Source organism: Oncorhynchus mykiss, chromosome 7 (genome assembly GCF_013265735.2).
Source record: "Oncorhynchus mykiss isolate Arlee chromosome 7, USDA_OmykA_1.1, whole genome shotgun sequence".
Classification (NCBI taxonomy): Eukaryota; Metazoa; Chordata; class Actinopteri; order Salmoniformes; family Salmonidae; genus Oncorhynchus; species Oncorhynchus mykiss.
Genome location: NC_048571.1, coordinates 74,289,042 through 74,307,244, shown reverse-complemented (window position 1 = coordinate 74,307,244; position 18,203 = coordinate 74,289,042). Strand labels below are relative to the sequence as shown.

At 44.0% G+C, this 18,203-nt stretch overlaps 1 protein-coding gene across 3 annotated transcripts in view; it reads left to right on the top strand.

The window, feature by feature from the left end:
* Positions 1-18,203, top strand: part of LOC110528476 (plexin-A1) — a 388,596-nt gene that overhangs the window by 293,866 nt on the left and 76,527 nt on the right. For all 3 annotated transcript variants that reach the window (XM_021610568.2, XM_036984053.1, XM_036984054.1), the window contains exons 13-15: positions 9,890-10,041; positions 14,559-14,682; positions 14,819-14,955. In XM_021610568.2, the coding sequence (XP_021466243.2) occupies positions 9,890-10,041; positions 14,559-14,682; positions 14,819-14,955 (413 nt within the window). The remainder of the gene's footprint in view (positions 1-9,889; positions 10,042-14,558; positions 14,683-14,818; positions 14,956-18,203) is intronic.

Genomic DNA, 18,203 nt, shown 5'->3' with positions numbered 1-18,203 from the left:
CTCCGTCTCTCTCTCCTCACCTCTCTCGCTCTCTCTCTCTCGCTCTTATATATATATCTATATATATATATATAGTCCTTTCATAGTGCATCGACCTAGCTACAGCGAAGCACAACATCACCCAGGTTACAGTACAGACTACACCACCCATGTTACAGTACTGACTACACCACCCATGTTACAGTACTGACTACACCACCCATGTTACAGTACTGACCACACCACCCATGTTGCAGTACTGACTACACCACCCGTGTTACAGCACTGACTACTCCACCCAGGTTACAGCACTGACTACTCAACCCAGGTTACAGCACTGACTACTCCACCCAGGTTACAGCACTGACTACTCCACCCAGGTTACAGCACTGACTGCTCCACCCAGGTTACGGCACTGACTACTCCACCCAGGTTACATCACTGACCACACCACCCAGGTTACACTACTGACTACTCCACCCAGGTTCCAGCACTGACTACTCCAACCAGGTTACACTACTGACTACTCCACCCAGGTTACAGCACTGACTACTCCACCCAGGTTACAGTACTGACTGACTACACCACCCAGGTTACAGTACTGACTGACTACACCACCCAGATTACAGTACTGACTGACTACACCACCCAGGTTACAGTACTGACCATACCACCCATGTTACAGTACTGACTACACCACCCATGTTACAGTACTGACCACACCACCCATGTTGCAGTACTGACTACACCACCCATGTTACATCACTGACTACTCAACCCAGGTTACAGCACTGACTACTCCAACCAGGTTACACTACTGACTACTCCACCCAGGTTACAGCACTGACTACTCCACCCAGGTTACAGCACTGACTAATCCACCCAGGTTACAGCACTGACTACTCCACCCAGGTTACAGCACTGACTACTCCACCCAGGTTACAGCACTGACTACTCCACCCAGGTTACAGCACTGACTACTCCACCCAGGTTACAGCACTGACTACTCCACCCACGTTACAGCACCGACTACTCCACCCAGGTTACAGCACCGACTACTCCACCCAGGTTACAGCACTGACTACACCACCCAGGTTACAGCACTGACTAAACCACCCAGGTTACAGTACTGACCACACCACCCATGTTACAGCACTGACCACACCACCCAGGTTACAGCACTGACCCCACCACCCAGGTTAGAGCACTGACCCCACCACCCAGGTTAGAGCACTGGTCCTACCACCCAGGTTAGAGCACTGACTACACCACCCAGGTTACAGCACTGACCACACCACCCAGGTTACAGTACTGACTGACTACACCACCCAGGTTACAGTACTGACTGACTACACCACCCAGGTTACAGTACTGACTGACTACACCACCCAGGTTACAGTACTGACCACACCACCCATGTTACAGTACTGACTACACCACCCATGTTACAGTACTGACCACACCACCCATGTTGCAGTACTGACTACACCACCCATGTTACATCACTGACTACACCACCCATGTTACAGTACTGACTACACCACCCATTTTACAGTACTGACTACACCACCCATGTTACAGTACTGACTTACCACCCATGTTACAGTACTGACTACACCACCCATGTTACATTACTGATCACACCACCCATGTTACAGTACTGACCACACCACCCATGTTATAGCACTGACCACATCACCCATGGTATAGTACTGACCGCACCACACCACACCACACATGTTACAGCACTGACTACTCCACCCAGGTTACAGCACTGACTACTCCACCCACGTTACAGCATTGACTACTCCACCCAGGTTACAGCACTGACTACTCCACCCAGGTTACAGCACTGACTACTCCACCCAGGTTACAGCACTGACTACACCACCCAGGTTACAGCACTGACTAAACCACCCAGGTTACAGTACTGACCACACCACCCATGTTACAGCACTGACTACACCACCCAGGTTAGAGCACTGACCACACCACCCAGGTTACAGCACTGACCACACCACCCAGGTTAGAGCACTGACCCCACCACCCAGGTTAGAGCACTGACCCCACCACCCAGGTTACAGCACTGACCTGACCACCCAGGTTACAGCACTGACAACACCACCCAGGCTACACTACTGAACACACCACCCGTGTTACAGCACTGAAAAACAATTACCAGTGTGACAAAGGACCTCCATCTTGCATTTTGATATTAACGACAACATTATTCCTTTTTTTCTATTCAAGCATGCAATTGCAGAGTAGCAGCAGTGTTACAAGCAGCAGTGTTACAAACTGAACATTCTTCAGTTGACCTTAGCTTGTGTTTCTCAGTGAATTGTTTTCGACCATGATTAGTTTGCAACACTCCACTGTTATATAGACTCTGTAGGCTTGTTTCCAGAATATTTCATCTCTGTCTGATATTGCAATTAATGTCTAGTTCTTTTGACCAAATCCATCATGTTCTTCTTACTTTTCAAGTAGATCCCATCGTATTACTTCATGTAAAATATGCATTATGTATGCCAGGTATGAATTCATACATAAATTCATATGACTGAATATGTCCAACTCTTTAGACTCAATGGCTCAAATGCTTTTATATGACCATATCTTATGACTTCATTGTCCCACTGTTATGACTAGATATATTCTAATTCACATGACACACACACACACACACCTTCTTCTTCGTCTGCAAACGTAACTCAGAGGTCATTTCACCCCCCTCTATCCCCCTCTCCAGCTCTGAATATATTCTCTCTCCATTGTAGATGTTCCCTTTCATTTTGATGATAAGACCCTCGACCAGCTCCACTGTGTTCATCTTAGATTCAGCTCTCTCCTCTCAGAGTCTTTCTTACCAGATGCTATCTCCAGACCAGACCCACTGCACACAGTGACAACAATAGGCCCCACATAAAGAGCATGGCACAGTCAAAATGCACTCTCTCCTTTTCTTTCTTTTTCTTTCTCTCTCTTCTCTGTTTTCTCCTCTTTTTCTGCCTCTGTATTGCTCTTTCTGTCTCTCTTACTCTCTGCCCCCTCTCTGTAGATAGATAAGTAATGTGTGACGAATAAGCGTAGTGTTTTGCATGGTCTTTTTGTCTTCATCTTTTTCTGCTTTGTACATTTGCTAATACACGTGACCCATACCCACTTATTTGATAATACACTTGACCCATACCAATGTTATTTGATAATACACTTGACCCATACCAATGTTATTTGATAATACACGTGACACATAGCCACGTTATTTGTTAATACACGTGAAGCATACCCAGGTTATTTGATAATACACGTGACCCATACCCAGGTTATTCGATAATACACGTTTTTATACCACTGTGTTTTTATACCACTATACTATTTTAAAACACTGTGCCACTAAAAACAAGTCCCCTGAAACTGTTAGTGTGTTATTTCTAGCCTCTATCATTCATGAGTTCTGTTCTACAAAGTACATGTAGATGGACTTCACTACAGAGTAGATTGATGTAGAGAGGGGGAGAGAGGGAGACGGAGGGCGGGAGACGGAGGGCGGGAGACAGAGGGCGGGAGACGAAGCAGGAGGGCGGGAGACGAAGCAGGAGGGTGGGAGGAAGAGAGTGACGGCAGAAGGGAGATGGACAGAGAGCCCTGAATTCTGATTGGCTGAAAGCCATGGTATGTCAGACAGTATATCACGGATATGACCAAACATTTTGTTTTTCTGCTCTAATTATGTTGGTAACCAGTTTATAATAGCAATAAGGCTCCTCAGGGGGTTGTGATATATGGCCAGTATACCACGGCTTAGGGCTGTGTCCTAGCACGCCGAGTTGCATCGTGCGTATTCCTGGTCGTAATTTGATTTGCATCAGATCAGCCCTTAGCTGTGGTATATTGGTCATATACCACACCACCTCTGACCTTATTGCTTAAATAAGTCACCATGGGCCTTGCACCAATGAGAGAAGTTACACTTTGTCTCCTGCCGATGCTTTGAACTTTGGCACAAATGGTGTGAGAGCAACTCTGAAACACTGGTGCAGGTGTTCATTGGTGAGCTTGGTAAGGTATGTAGTTTTAATACTGTTAATTGTGGAGATGGCTAATTCACAGCTAATTCAGAGTGCCTTTGGAAAGTATTCAGACCCCTTTACCTTTTCCACATTTTGTTACGTTACAGCCTTATTCTAAAATATATTAAATTGTTTGTTTTTCCCTCATCAATCTACACACAATACCCTATAATGACAAAGCAAAAACAGGTTTTTAGAAGTTTTTGCTAATAAAAATGTTTAAATAATGGAAATATCACATTTACATAAGTATTCAGACCCTTTACTCAGTACTTTGTTGAAGCACCTTTGGCACCGATTACAGCATCGAGTCTTCTTGGGTATGACGCTACAAGCTTGGCACACCTGTATTTGGGGAGTTTCTCTCAAGCTCTGTTAGGTTGGATGGGAGCGATGCTGCACAGCTATTTGCAGGTCTCTCTAGAGATGTTCGATCGGGTTCCGGGCTCTGGCTGGGTGACTCAAGGACAGTCAGAGACTTGTCCCGAAGTCACTCCTGGATTGTCTTGGCTGTGTGCTTAGGGCCGTTGTCCTTTTGAAAGGTAAACCTTTGCCCCAGTCTGAGGTCCTGAGCTCTCTGGAACAGGTTTTCATCAAGGATCTCTCTGTACTTTTCTCCGTTCATCTTTCCCTTAATCCTAGTCTCCCAGTCCCTGCTGCTGAAAAACATCTCCACAGCATGATGCTGCCACCACCACCAGGGATGGTGCCAGGTTTCCCCAGACATTCTGGCATTCTTGGCATTCTGGCCAAATAATTTCATCAGTTTCATCAGACCAGAAAATCTTTAAGTGCCTTTTGGCAAACTTCAAGCGGGCTGTCATGTGCCTTCCATTTAAGAATGATGGAGGTCACTGTGTTCTTGGGGATCTTCATTGCTGCAGAATTTTTTTGGTACCCTTCCCCAGACCTGTGCCTCGACACAATCCTGTCTCGGAGCTCTACGGTCAATTTTCTTTGACCTCATGGCTTGTTTTTTTTTTCTCTGACATGCACTGTCAACTGTGGGACCTTATGAATACAGGTGTGCGCAATTTACAAATCATGTCCAAATTATTGAATTTACCTCTGTTTACTCTTCTTAAGGATAATCAATGGAAACAGGATCCACCTGAGCTATATTTTGAGTCTCGTAGCAAAGGGTCTGAATAATTACGTAAGTAAGGTGTTATTGGTTTTTATTTAATATATTTGCAATAATTTCAAAAAACGTATGTTCGCTTTGTCATTATGGTGTATTGTGTGGAGATTGCTGAGTAAAACGTTTTAAATAATACATGTTAGAATAAGGCTGTAATGTAACAAAATGTGGAAAAAGGCAAGGGGACTGAATGCTTTATGTTGAGCCAAACATGGTCTGGATGTATAGCGCCAGTGTCTTGGGAACAGGGACATCAGCTGCAGCACCATCTTTCCCCGGAAAGTGAAAGGGTCGCAATCACCTGCTTGCTCCTTCAAAGTCACATGTTCTTGCTGCTCAATCAACTACATTTGCAGTGATGTAACATCTACCCATCTGAAGATCTGTTTTGCTTCTTCTGACAACTTTGTCACATTTGTGACCAAGGTGGGGTTCTGGATGAGCAGCAGCAGTTCTCTTCCAACAGTGAAGTCATCAAAGCGAGCCTTGAAGTTATCCATCAGCTTCTGGATGAAATCAACATGGTTTGGGAACATCTTTGTCTCCCTGCGTTTACACCAGAAGATTGGGGAACAAGTTCTCCCTGCGTTTACACCAGAAGATTGGGGAACAAGTTCTCCCTGCGTTTACACCAGAAGATTGGGGAAGTGGACAAGTTCTCCCTGGAGATCATTCTTGAAAAGCTAACATTTCTGTTGGAAAGCCCAGACTGCTGTTATCATATCACACACTGTGTTGTCCCGTCCCTGCAGCTAAACATTCAGTTGATTAAGGTGTGATGCAATGTCTGTAAAAAATGCAACTGTTTCCCTTTTCTCCTCATCTTCCAAAAACTCAGAAAACTGAGTTGCCTTGTCACTCTTTTGCTCTGATACGAAAGCTTTGATTTCCTCCTGAATGGCCCAAAAGCGTTCCAAAGCCACCTGACATTGTAGGGGGTTATCAAAACTGGCATTGGCCTCTGTCAGAATGCTCAGAATGCTGACCTCATAATACTTTTTTCCCAGACTGGCACACAGGACAGACTGGTGGATGATGCAGTGATATGATGTCAGGTCAGGGGGGTCGTCTTTCAAACGTGCAACCAGTCCCCTCCCTCTTCCTGTCATGGCTGGAGCTCCATCTGTGGTGATGGAGACCTCTGACTTCAGATCTCTCCCCCTGTCTGTCAGCATCCCTTTGATGACCTCATGGATATCTTTTCCCCGTGTGCCTGCTTCTAGATTTGTAAAGACCAATAGCTCCTCACATATAGATTTTCCTACTGTATTATTGATTGTATGTTTGTTTATTCCATGTGTAACTCTGTGTTGTTGTATGTGTCGAACTGCTTTGCTTTACCTTGGCCAGGTCGCAAATGAGAACTTGTTCTCAACTTGCCTACCTGGTTAAATAAAGGTGAAATAAATAAAAACACAATTCCTTTTTTGTTTTGTTAGACACCAGAAGCTGTGCATTATCAGTGTTCTCTGTTGATTCATGAAGTTACATTTATTTTATTTTACCATTATTTAACTAGGCAAGTCAGTTAAGAACATTCTTATTTTCAATGACGGCCTAGGAACATTGGGTTAGCTGTCTAGTTCAGGGGCAGAACGACGGATTTGACCTTGTCAGCTCGGGGATTCGATCTTGCAACCTTTCGGTTACTAGTCCAACGCTCTAACCACTAGGCGACCTATTATCTTCAGCTAATTTTCCAGTTGTCCTCATTGCTGTGGAATCTGACAGTGGGATCTGGTTGATGATTTCCCTGAGTTCATCTTTTTGTTTACTTTCAAGCAAAGTGTCGGAAATTTCACACATACATCCTTTAACCATCTCAGCGTCTTTAAATGTTTTTTTTTGTGTGTGTTTTCCCAAACCCAAGCTTTCCTCAATGAACAGTCCATTGCACATTGTTGGGTTGTCAGAGAATTGACAAGGACTTTTTTCAGCTTCAAGTTCCTTGGCGTCCACATCACCAACAAACTAATATGGTCCAAGCACACCAAGACAGTCATGAAGAGGGCACGACAAAACCTACTCCCCCTCAAAAGAGTGAAAAGATTTGGCATGGGTCCTCAGATCCTCAAAAGGTTTTACAGCTGCACCATCGAACATACTGACGGGTTGCACCACTGCCTGATTTGGCAACTGCTCGGCCTCCGACCGCAAGGCACTACAGAGTGTAGTGCGTACCCCCCAGTACATCACTGGGGCCAAGCTTCCTGCCATCCAGGACCTCTATTCCAGGTGGTGTCAGAGGAAGGCCCTAAACATTGGCAGACTCCAGCCACCCTAGTCATAGACTGTTCTCTCTGCTACCGCATGGCAAGCGATACCGGAGCGCTGCTACTCCGTTATTATCTATGCATAATCGCTTTAGTAACTCTAACTACATGTACATATTACCTCAATTACCTCGACACCAGTGCCCCCGCACATTCACATTGACCATGTACATGTACCGGTACCCCCTGTATAGCCCCGCTATTGTTATTTACTGCTGCTCTTTAATTATTTGTTATTCTTATCTCTTACTTTTTTTGGGGGGGGGGGGTTCTTAAAACTGCGTTGTTGGTTAAGAGCTTGTAAGTAAGCATTTCACTGTAAGGTTGTATTCGGCGCATGTGACAAATAAAATTGTATTTGACTTTGGTGGAACTCTCATATTGGGATTTGAGTTGGTTTATCTATCACCTCCGTGTTCAGAGGATACGTCTGATCAAATGTACTATGCCTGGTGTCATCATGGCGCTTAACATTGGCACTTTTCACAAGAGCTACTGACTCGCTGCATGTCAGGCACATTGGCTTTGTGCTAGTTGTGGGGAGAATGAATCAATACCGTTTGTCTATACTGTCCAATGTCTTTGAATATACGGTTTTCAGAGTCAACGTTTATTCTTTTTTTAAGAAGCCATATTAACAAAGATACTGGCAACTTAGCACCTGTCTGTGATAACAGTTGAACCGCTGTCAAATCTTTCTGCCTGCTTGTCCCAAGGTTCCACAGAGGATATTTGGATTGACACGATTGGGTGAGATGGGACCTCTTGTATTTGCATATAACCACGCAAATGGATTAAACAGGGCACTAGTAGAGGTGGGCGTTGCTTTGAGAGAGCGTGATAAAAAGAGGTTGCTGAGTTAGAGACCGCTGTGCCAGGTAGATTTTTTTAAAAACTGTCTAAAAAATAATTTGACTTTTATATGACAAAATGTGATGTTGTCCAGTCCAGATTGACCCTTCTCTGAGTTTGGAATTGGCCCGCCAGTTGAATTTGGCTGCTTTATTCTAATAATGTTAGTGTGACCTGCTGTGCTCCAATACGGGGAGGTGTGTGTGTGTGTGTGCGTGCACACATGCATGTGTAAAGGTCTGTCTGTCTCCATGCATGCCTATGTGGATTGAGAGAGCGAAGGACACGAATGCTTGTGAGAGTGCTCACCTCATGTGTGTGTACACACACACACACACACCGACTTTGTCTCGCCGGGGGTCAAAATGTCACCTCAGCGACCAGCAGTTGTAGAGGGGGTGAGCGAATAACAGTGAATAACCAGGGTGGGTGGGTCAGACAAATGGATGTTACCCTCAGCATTAATCTAATTAACGCCGGTCTTAATCATGCTAGATGAATGATATAGACGGGGCCATTGTCTGTACAGGTCCAGATAAATAGCCCTCTGATTAGTACAGTGCAGCTGTGGGCAGCCATTACCGTGAGCACCTCTAAAGCACCCTCAGGATCATTCACTAAAGAAAATGGGTCATAACCTGAACTCCTAATAGCATTTAGCAGATGAATAGTGAGACTTGAAAGACTGGTCAGCTGGTGTTTTGATAAAGGGGCTGTTTGGGTGGAGGTGTGTATTAACAAATCTGTGTTGAAAATCACTGCTAAAAGTAAAGCTCATTTGTGGGAGCTGCGAACGGTGTGTGAACATGACCAACATAAACATGCACCTGTGGCAATATGTTGGATGGGCGAGTTCACGACTGGAAATGAACCTTTTGAATCCAATATCAAGATCTGTCTCTGTTAAATGTCAATGCAATGGTGCTTTTTTGGCATGGCATTCATACACACGTATTGTCAAAACCAGACTGAATGGTGCAGGGACCTAGGTTTGAGTCCTATAATGATAATAGTACTAGCTTATAACAGTAATAGACATAGACTGTTCTCTCTGCTTTCGCACGGTAAGCAGTACAGGTGCATCAAGCCTGACACCAACAGGCTCCTGAACAGCTTCTAACAGAATGGCTATCTGAGTTGACCCTTGTATTTTATTTATATTTATAGTCTTTATGCACACTCACAGGACTCTACACACTGCACACTGACACGCCAACACACTCACAACATGCGCACCCATTTATACTGACTCGACACACACGCACTCACATACAATCATCATATACGCTGTAGCCACTCTATTTATCATGCATCATGATGCCTAGTCACCTTAGCCCAACACATGTCTACCTACATCACTCCAGTATCTCTGCACGTTGTAAATATGGTATTGGAACTGACTTTGTATATAGCTTGTTCTTCTTATCTTTATTTATTGTGTGCTTTTGTTCTGCCTTATTTTTAGTGGTTACTGCATTGTTGGATTTGGAGTTTGCAATAAATTCATTTCACTGTATTTGTGCGGGTGAAATTAAAACTAGAAACTCAGGTCTGTCCTCACTCCTCTCCAGTTGTCTCCAGAGACGGGTCCCAGACAGGGTGGAACCATGCTGACCATCACGGGGGAGAACCTGGGTCTGCAGTTCAAGGACATCCAGACGGGGGTCCGCATCGGCAAGGTGGCCTGCACCCCCGTGGAGGCAGAGTACATCAGCGCTGAACAGTCAGTGACTATTAGTCTCTTTGTACTCCTTCCTCTGTTTTGATGCCTTATTCCATCTCTGTATCTCTCTCTCGGTATGCATGTCTCCCCTCCCTCCAACTGTTAGCCCTATTTTCTATCTACTCATCTCACTTTCTTCTCTTTCATCTCTTTGTCTCAGTCCACAAATGCCCTAGTCTCTTACTTCCTGGCATCCTAGATTACTTGTCTGGCTCACTAAGAGATACAGATCATGCACAAACACCTTTTCAACCGTATTCAAATCACGCTGACGTCATAAACTCTCACTGACTCATGGTGAGAGTGTATGATGCTTATATGAAGGACCTTAGTGTTTAGAAGCGTAAATGACTTTGGAAAGCTGCATTTCCCCAAGCACCACAAGGTCCGTCAACAAACAAAAACACTTTGCATCACTGTCATCGGTACTGACAAATATCCTACAATCATAAAAGTGGATGGATATTTCTGATTTGCTTTATATCTGTACTTAAACATATTTGGACCCTACTGTATGTGAAGATAGTTGTTTCAAGGATACTTGTGTTTGTTTCAACCCTGCTGTCACCTCCAAACGTGAGGGGCTAACGCTTGACCCCCGTCTTTTCGGTTACAAGTAGGGCACGTTGCCATGATGGCAAACACTTGGCAGCAGTGGTCCACACTCTAAACCAGTCAGGCTGATTTAAAGACATTTTCCCCATATGGAGCGACTCGGAAGTGACTGCTCGTGTCATCTCTGTGAACTTGTCAGAGCCGTAACGGAGGAGGCAGGTTACGGCAATGAGCACAAAGGTTAGGGTTAACTGGCTGTGCAGTGTGGCGATTGGAGAAGGTCGCCACGGATTCAGGTCTGGTCAAGCTCAGCCCACACGCTCTCACAAAGGAGTAGATGCGCAAACACACGTGCAAACACACATGTCCTCCGACAGTAAGTTGTGTGCATACAGCACATGCAAATAGAGTATACACACATAATAATACATAATAGTACATCGTCAGATTATTTTCTCACACTCGCATACATTATATCATTCTGTCTCTCACTCTGTTATTTGGTTCCAATTTGTCTACCTGATATTCCTCTTATCATCACTGTGATGATGCCAGTGAAAATGGCTCCATTTACACAATCATCTCCTAAAAACTCTCCTCACTCTAATCGTTGTCCCTGCCTGCGTGAGACCAAACAAATAATTGCATCGGAACGCGGACGTCATCGCCACGGCGATGGAGAGCGGTTGCCGTGGCCACCTACAGCGAGGACAAAAGCAACGGAGTTAACCTTTCTGATCTCCCCATCCCGGATCCGGGTTCGTGAATACAGACTCAAGCTCATTACCATAACGCAACGTTAACTATTCATGAAAATCGCAAATGAAATGAAATAAATATGCTAGCTCTCAAGCTTAGCCTTTTGTTAACAACACTGTCATCTCAGATTTTCAAAATATGCTTCTCAACCATTGCAAAACAATCATTTGTGTAACAGTATTGATGGCTAACGTAGCATTTAGCATTAGCATTCAGCTGGCAACATTTACACAAAAAAACAGAAAAGCATTCAAAAAAATCATTTACCTTTGAAGAACTTCAGATGTTTTCATTGAGGAGACTCTCAGATAGCAAATGTTCAGTTTTTCCTGAAAGATTATTTGTTTAGGACAAATCGCTCCGTTTTCTGCGTCACGTTTAGCTATGAAAAAACCCCTGTATCCAGGATTGTGTAAATCTATCAGCAAGCTCATTAGCATAACACAACGTTAACTATTTATGAAAATCGCAAATGAAATGAAATAAATATGCCATCTCTCAAGCTTAGCCTTTTGTAAACAACACTGTCATCTCAGATTTTCAAAATATGCTTCTCAACCATAGGAAAACAATCATTTGTGTAAAAGTAGCTAGCTAGAGTTAGCATTTCGCGTTAGCATTTAGCGTTAGCATTAGCGTTAGCATCCAGCACGCAACATTAACAAAAACATAAAAGCCTTCAAATAAAATCATTTACCTTTGAAGAACTTCTGATGTTTTCAATGAGGATACTCTCAGTTAGATAGCAGATGCTCAGTTTTTCCAAAAAGATTCCTTGTGTATTAGAAATAGCTCCGTTTTATACATCACATTTGGCTACCAAAAAAAATCCATAAATTCAGTCCTCAAAACGCAAACTTTTTTCCAAATTAACTCCATAATATCGACTGAAAACATGGCAAACGTTTTTTAGAATCAAGCCTCAAGGTGTTTTTCACATATCTCTTCATTGATACATCGTTCTTGGAAACATGCTTTCTCTCCTGAATCCCAGGAGAAAATGACCGCACCTGAAGATTACGCACAAATTTAGACAAAGGACACCGGGCGGACCTCTGGAAAATGTAGTCTCTTATGGCCAATCTTCCAATGATATGCCTACAAATACGTCACAATGCTGCTAAGACCTTGGGCGAACGACAGAAAGTGTAGGCTCATTCCTTGCGCAATCACAGCCATATAAGGAGAGAATGGAAAACAGAGCTTCAGAAATTCTGCTAATTCCTGGGTGATGCATCATCTTGGTTTCGCCTGTAGAATGAGTTCTGGGGCACTTACAGACAAAATCTTTGCAGATTCTGAAACTTCAGAGTGTTTTCTTTCCAAAACTGTCAAGAATATGCATAGTCGAGCATCTTTTCGTGACAAAATATCGCGCTTAAAACGGGAACGTTTTTTATCCAAAAATGAAATAGCGCCCCTAGAGCTCTAACTGGTTAATAACTCATCGCAGGCGGATAAAGAGAGGGAGGGAGTGAGGGGGGGGACAGTAGAGAGATGGGAAGGATACGAGCTTGTTCAATTAATCACCCCCCTCTCACTTAAATCCAGCTCTTTTTTCTCCTTCTCTCTCTCCCTGTCTCCTTTTATGTGGCTAATTAACAGTCCAGAGTGCCTCAGGAGGGTAAAACATGAGGGCTCTGTGTGCGTGTGTGTTTGTGTGTGTATGCATGCATGCATCCGTGTATGTGTGTGCTCAATCCTCTGTGTGTGTGGTGTGTCCGTGCTGATTACACACATGCTAGCACATGTCTGACTCTTGTCCTCTGCCTGAATCATTTCTAAAATGAATTTTCATTTGGCAAGCCACCGCCCAAGGCCAAACACAAGGCTTATGGGGTTATAATCTCCTCTAAAACACTCATAGAGACTAGAGGTTGAATGATTAATCGGAATGGTCGATTAATTAGGGCCGAATTCAAGTTTTCATAACAATCGGAAATCGGTATTTGTAACGACCTGCCTCTCTCTCATTGCACTCCACAAGGAGACTGCCTGTTATGAGAATGCAGTAAGCCAAGGTAAGTTGCTAGCTAACATTAAACTTATCTTATAAAAAACAATCAATCATAATCACTAGTTAACTACACATGGTTGATGATATTACTAGATATTATCTAGCGTGTCCTGCGTTGCATATAATCTGACTGAGCGTACAAGCATACAAGTATCTTAAGTATCTGACCTAGCAGTGGTAGGCAGACGCAGGCGCTTAAACATTCATTCAAACAGCACTTTCGTGCATTTTGTCAGCAGCTCTTCATTGTGCGTCAAGCACTGCGCTGTTTATGACTTCAAGCCTATCAACTCCCGAGATGAGGCTGGTGTAACCGGAGTGAAATGGCTAGCTAGTTAGCGCTCACTAATAGCGTTTCAGACGTCACTCGCTCTGAGCCTTGGAGTGGTTGTTCCCTTTGCTCTGCATGGGTAACGCTGCTTCGATGGTGGCTGTTGTCGTTGTCGCTGGTTCTGGCCCAGGGAGGAGCGAGGAGAGGGACGGAAGCTATACAGTTACACTGGCAATACTAAAGTGCCTATAAGAACATCCAATAGTCAAAGGTTAATGAAATACAAATGGTATAGAGGGAAATAGTCCTATAATTCCTATAATAACTACAACCTAAAACTTCTTACCTGGGAATATTGAAGACTCATGTTAAAAGGAACCACCAGCTCTCATGTTCTGAGCGAGGAACTGAAACGTTAGCTTTCTTACATAGCACATATTGCACTTTTACTTTCTTCTCCAACACTTTGTTTTTGCCTTATTTAAACCAAATTGACTTGAGGCTAAATTGATTTTATTGATGTATTATATTAAGTTAAAATAAGTGTTCATTCAGTATTGTTGTAATTGTTATTATTACAAATAAAAAATATTTAAAAAATGGCTGATTAATCGTATCAGCTTTTTTTGGTCCTCCAATATCGGTATCGGCGTTGAAAAATCATAATCGGTCGACCTCTAATAGAGACACATTGAACCTCTCTCCTATCGTACCTCTCTAGGAACCAGTGGTTGTCATCATCACACACAGCATGGCTATGGATATGTGCAGGGCTATTGCCACGTTCTATGGCTTGGTAACCCTTGGACTAATGCTATGGATATGTCAATGGCTATGATCAAATGTCTCTCTCTCTCTCTGTGTCTCTCTCTGTCTCTCTCTGTCTCTCTCTGTCTGTCTCTGTCTCTGTCTCAGGATCGTGTGTAAGCTGGCTGATGCGACAGGTTACCGTGTGCAGGAGGCTCATGTGGAAGTATGTGTGAGGGACTGCACACACACCGACTACAAAGTCGTCTCACCCAAGGCCTTCACTTTTGTGGTAAGCTCTCATCATACCTGTGTTGAAATGTCCTTCTGTAAGGTTGTGTTCTTTCATCAATTGAAAAACAACAGTTGATCCCAGAACAAATGAATTCCTATCTGATGTCTTCTCTTGGTGTGTTCCTCTTCCCCAGTCTCCCTATTTCACACGGGTACAGCCCTCCAAGGGCCCCCTCTCGGGGGGAACTCGCATCACCATTGAGGGGAGCCACCTCAACGCTGGCAGCGCTGTGGCGGTCAAGATCGGCCTCCATCCCTGCCGCTTCGAGAGGTAAACTCTCACATCGCCCACTCATCTTGTCTTTGGGATATTGTTTATTATTGATAACATTAATGTGTTTAGTGCTGTATCGATATCTCTATAAGTTAACTGTTGTAAGTGGTCACACTAACTGCGTTTATTTTGAGAATGACTATCTCTGCTACAGGCATGACCAACGTTCTATGGTTAACCCTCCATTGAAGAGCAACCCTAGAATTAGGGTATCAAATACTCTCTATAGTAATCATGTTTGCCCGTTGCGCTACATGTTACGAGCTTGATAAGGTGAGAAAACACGATACACAGAGAGTCTGTTCTCCTGCAGCGAGCGATCTCTGCTTTCATAGTCCATCATGGTGAAACACACACACACCGTGAACTCGCAGGGTTCCGTGCACTCATATAAAGCCTCAAATGAACATATTATCAGATGGTCAGAACCTCACAGAGAGGAGAATGCTTTGTTAACACATCTAAGAAGAGGGTTGGGGACATGGAAAACGAAAAGAATGAAAACTGAATGAGAGAAGAACATGGGAGAAGACAATCAAATGTTCACAGCCCACATTAAACCACCCCACAAGACACTCATTTTATCTTCTCAGTCGCATTTCTTAATTAGGAAGAGGAAAACTCAGGCAAAATCAGCCAGTTCAGCCCCCCTTTAAAGACCCTGGAAATGCCCATACATTTATCTTGCTACGCAGACTGTAGTTTCTTGGAACAATTAGCTTTAGATTTAATGTAAGCACTATCGATATGATTGGTGGGTGGTATATAGACAGCCATATGTGACACGGTTTATACAAGGGGAATATATGCATGCTGCAATGACATGTTGACTGTTGATATGAGGAAACATGTTGAGCTAAAACCTTGACTAGCCCTGAAAAGACAGCTGCTGTATTTGGTATAGAATTCCAAATACTAGCGATACAAATGGATGGTGATAATATAATATGACAGGGTTAGGGTTAGTCATCTTGATCTGTTCTGCTACAGTCACACGAGGGCTCCTCTCAATAGTCAAAGGTAGCTTCCTCCCCTAATCTCCTTCATCTGCACTAATCTGAAAAAACAGGATAGGTGAAATCAAGGTGGATGCCCACTGGGAGGTTTGCTGCCACTTTGTCTAGTTCAATCAAAGCCACATTGACTTTATCCCTGGTAAAAAGCCAAACGTAACACAATGTCTGCCAATTAAATTGCAGGAATATTGCTCCCAGCGTTTATCTGACAGTCTAGGCTTACCTGACAGAACTATATAATGATTATTTGTATCAATTGGGTGGCGATTGTTTTGCAGACTTTGTCATGACATGTGTTGCCGCAGTAGGCCTAACAGCAGAAACATCATGATACATCACTTGATAGATGCTCAATTATAGGGGAATTACATTCAAATATATATTTCAGACCTCAAAAATATTATTGATGTGTGTTTTAAGCATTGACATAGACTCAGAACATCCATTTTCATTGTTTCTCTATGAATAATTGTAATATTGCGAGTAAAAAATGGGAAAAAAATCCCAAACCAGGAAAAATAAAACAGAAAACGGAATTCAGGGAAATATAATTTTATGGGGCTACCTTTGTAGTTTATTAACCATTATTTTACCAGGTATGTTAACAGAAAACACATCTCTTGTACACCAAGGACCAGGGAAAGAGTTGCAGGGTAAAGGAGAAGAGAAGAATGTGCCGATTTGAAAGCTATGAAAAAAATAGTAGCTCGAGACAAGTTTCATTTTTTTCAAGTAGCTCTCATGCTCGAAAAGGTTGGTGACCCCCGCACTAGACTTTTGATATTGGAACAGAACATACATAGCATTGTCCTTTCACACCCGCTCTAGCATAGTGATGTTCTTTGTCCCTAAAATAATGGATGTGAAAAGTGACCTGACTTTTCCACGTGTCCCTCACGCCCTAATGTTTTTTTTTTGTCTCAGAGTTCAACACGGCCGCTTTAATCAAAGTGCATTTACCCTAATCATTCAGCCACTCCCTCTGCAACCCCTTCCTTCCACTTTCTCTCTGTCTCTCTCTGTTTCTCTATTTCTGGCCCTCTCTTCTCACACTATTTTTTGCCGGCCTACAACAACCTTGTCAAAATACACTGCTCAAAAAAAATAAAGGGAACACTTAAACAACACAATGTCACTCCAAGTCAATCACACTTCTGTGAAATCAAACTGTCCACTTAGGAAGCAACACTGATTGACAATAAATTTCACATGCTGTTGTGCAAATGGAATAGACAGGTGGAAATTATAGGCAATTAACAAGACACCCCCAATAAAGGAGTGGTTCTGCAGGTGATAACCACAGACCACTTCTCAGTTCCTATGCTTCCTGGTTGATGTTTTGGTCACTTTTGAATGCTGGCGGTGCTTTCCCTCTAGTGGTAGCATGAGACGGAGTCTACAAACCATACAAGTGGCTCAGGTAGTGCAGCTCATCCAGGATGGCACATCAATGCGAGCTGTGGCAAGAAGGTTTGCTGTGTCTGTCAGCGTAGTGTCCAGAGCATGGAGGCACTACCAGGAGACAGGCCAGTACATCAGGAGATGTGGAGGAGGCCGTAGGAGGGCAACAACCCATCAGCAGGACCGCTACCTCCGCCTGTGTGCAAGGAGGAGCAGGAGGAGCACTGCCAGAGCCCTGCAAAATGACCTCCAGCAGGCCACAAATGTGCATGTGTCTGCTCAAACGGTCAGAAACAGACTCCATGAGGGTGGTATGAGGGCCCGACGTCCACAGGTGGGGGTTGTGCTTACAGCCCAACACCGTGCAGGATATTTAGCATTTGCCAGAGAACATCAAGATTGGCAAATTCGCCACTAGCGCCCTGTGCTCTTCACAGATGAAAGCAGGTTCACACTGAGCACATGTGACAGACGTGACAGTCTGGAGACGCCGTGGAGAACGGTCTGCTGCCTGCAACATCCTCCAGCATGACCGGTTTGGCGGTGGGTTAGTCATGGTGTGGGGTGGCATTTCTTTGGGGGGCCGCACAGCCCTCCATGTGCTCGCCAGAGGTAGCCTGACTGCCATTATGTACCGAGATGAGATCCTCAGACCCCTTGTGAGACCATATGCTGGTGCGGTTGCCCCTGGGTTCCTCCTAATGCAAGACAATGCTAGACCTCATGTGGCTGGAGTGTGTCAGCAGTTCCTGCAAGAGGAAGGCATTGATGCTATGGCCTGGCCCGACCGTTCCCCAGACCTGAATCCAATTGAGCACATCTGGGACA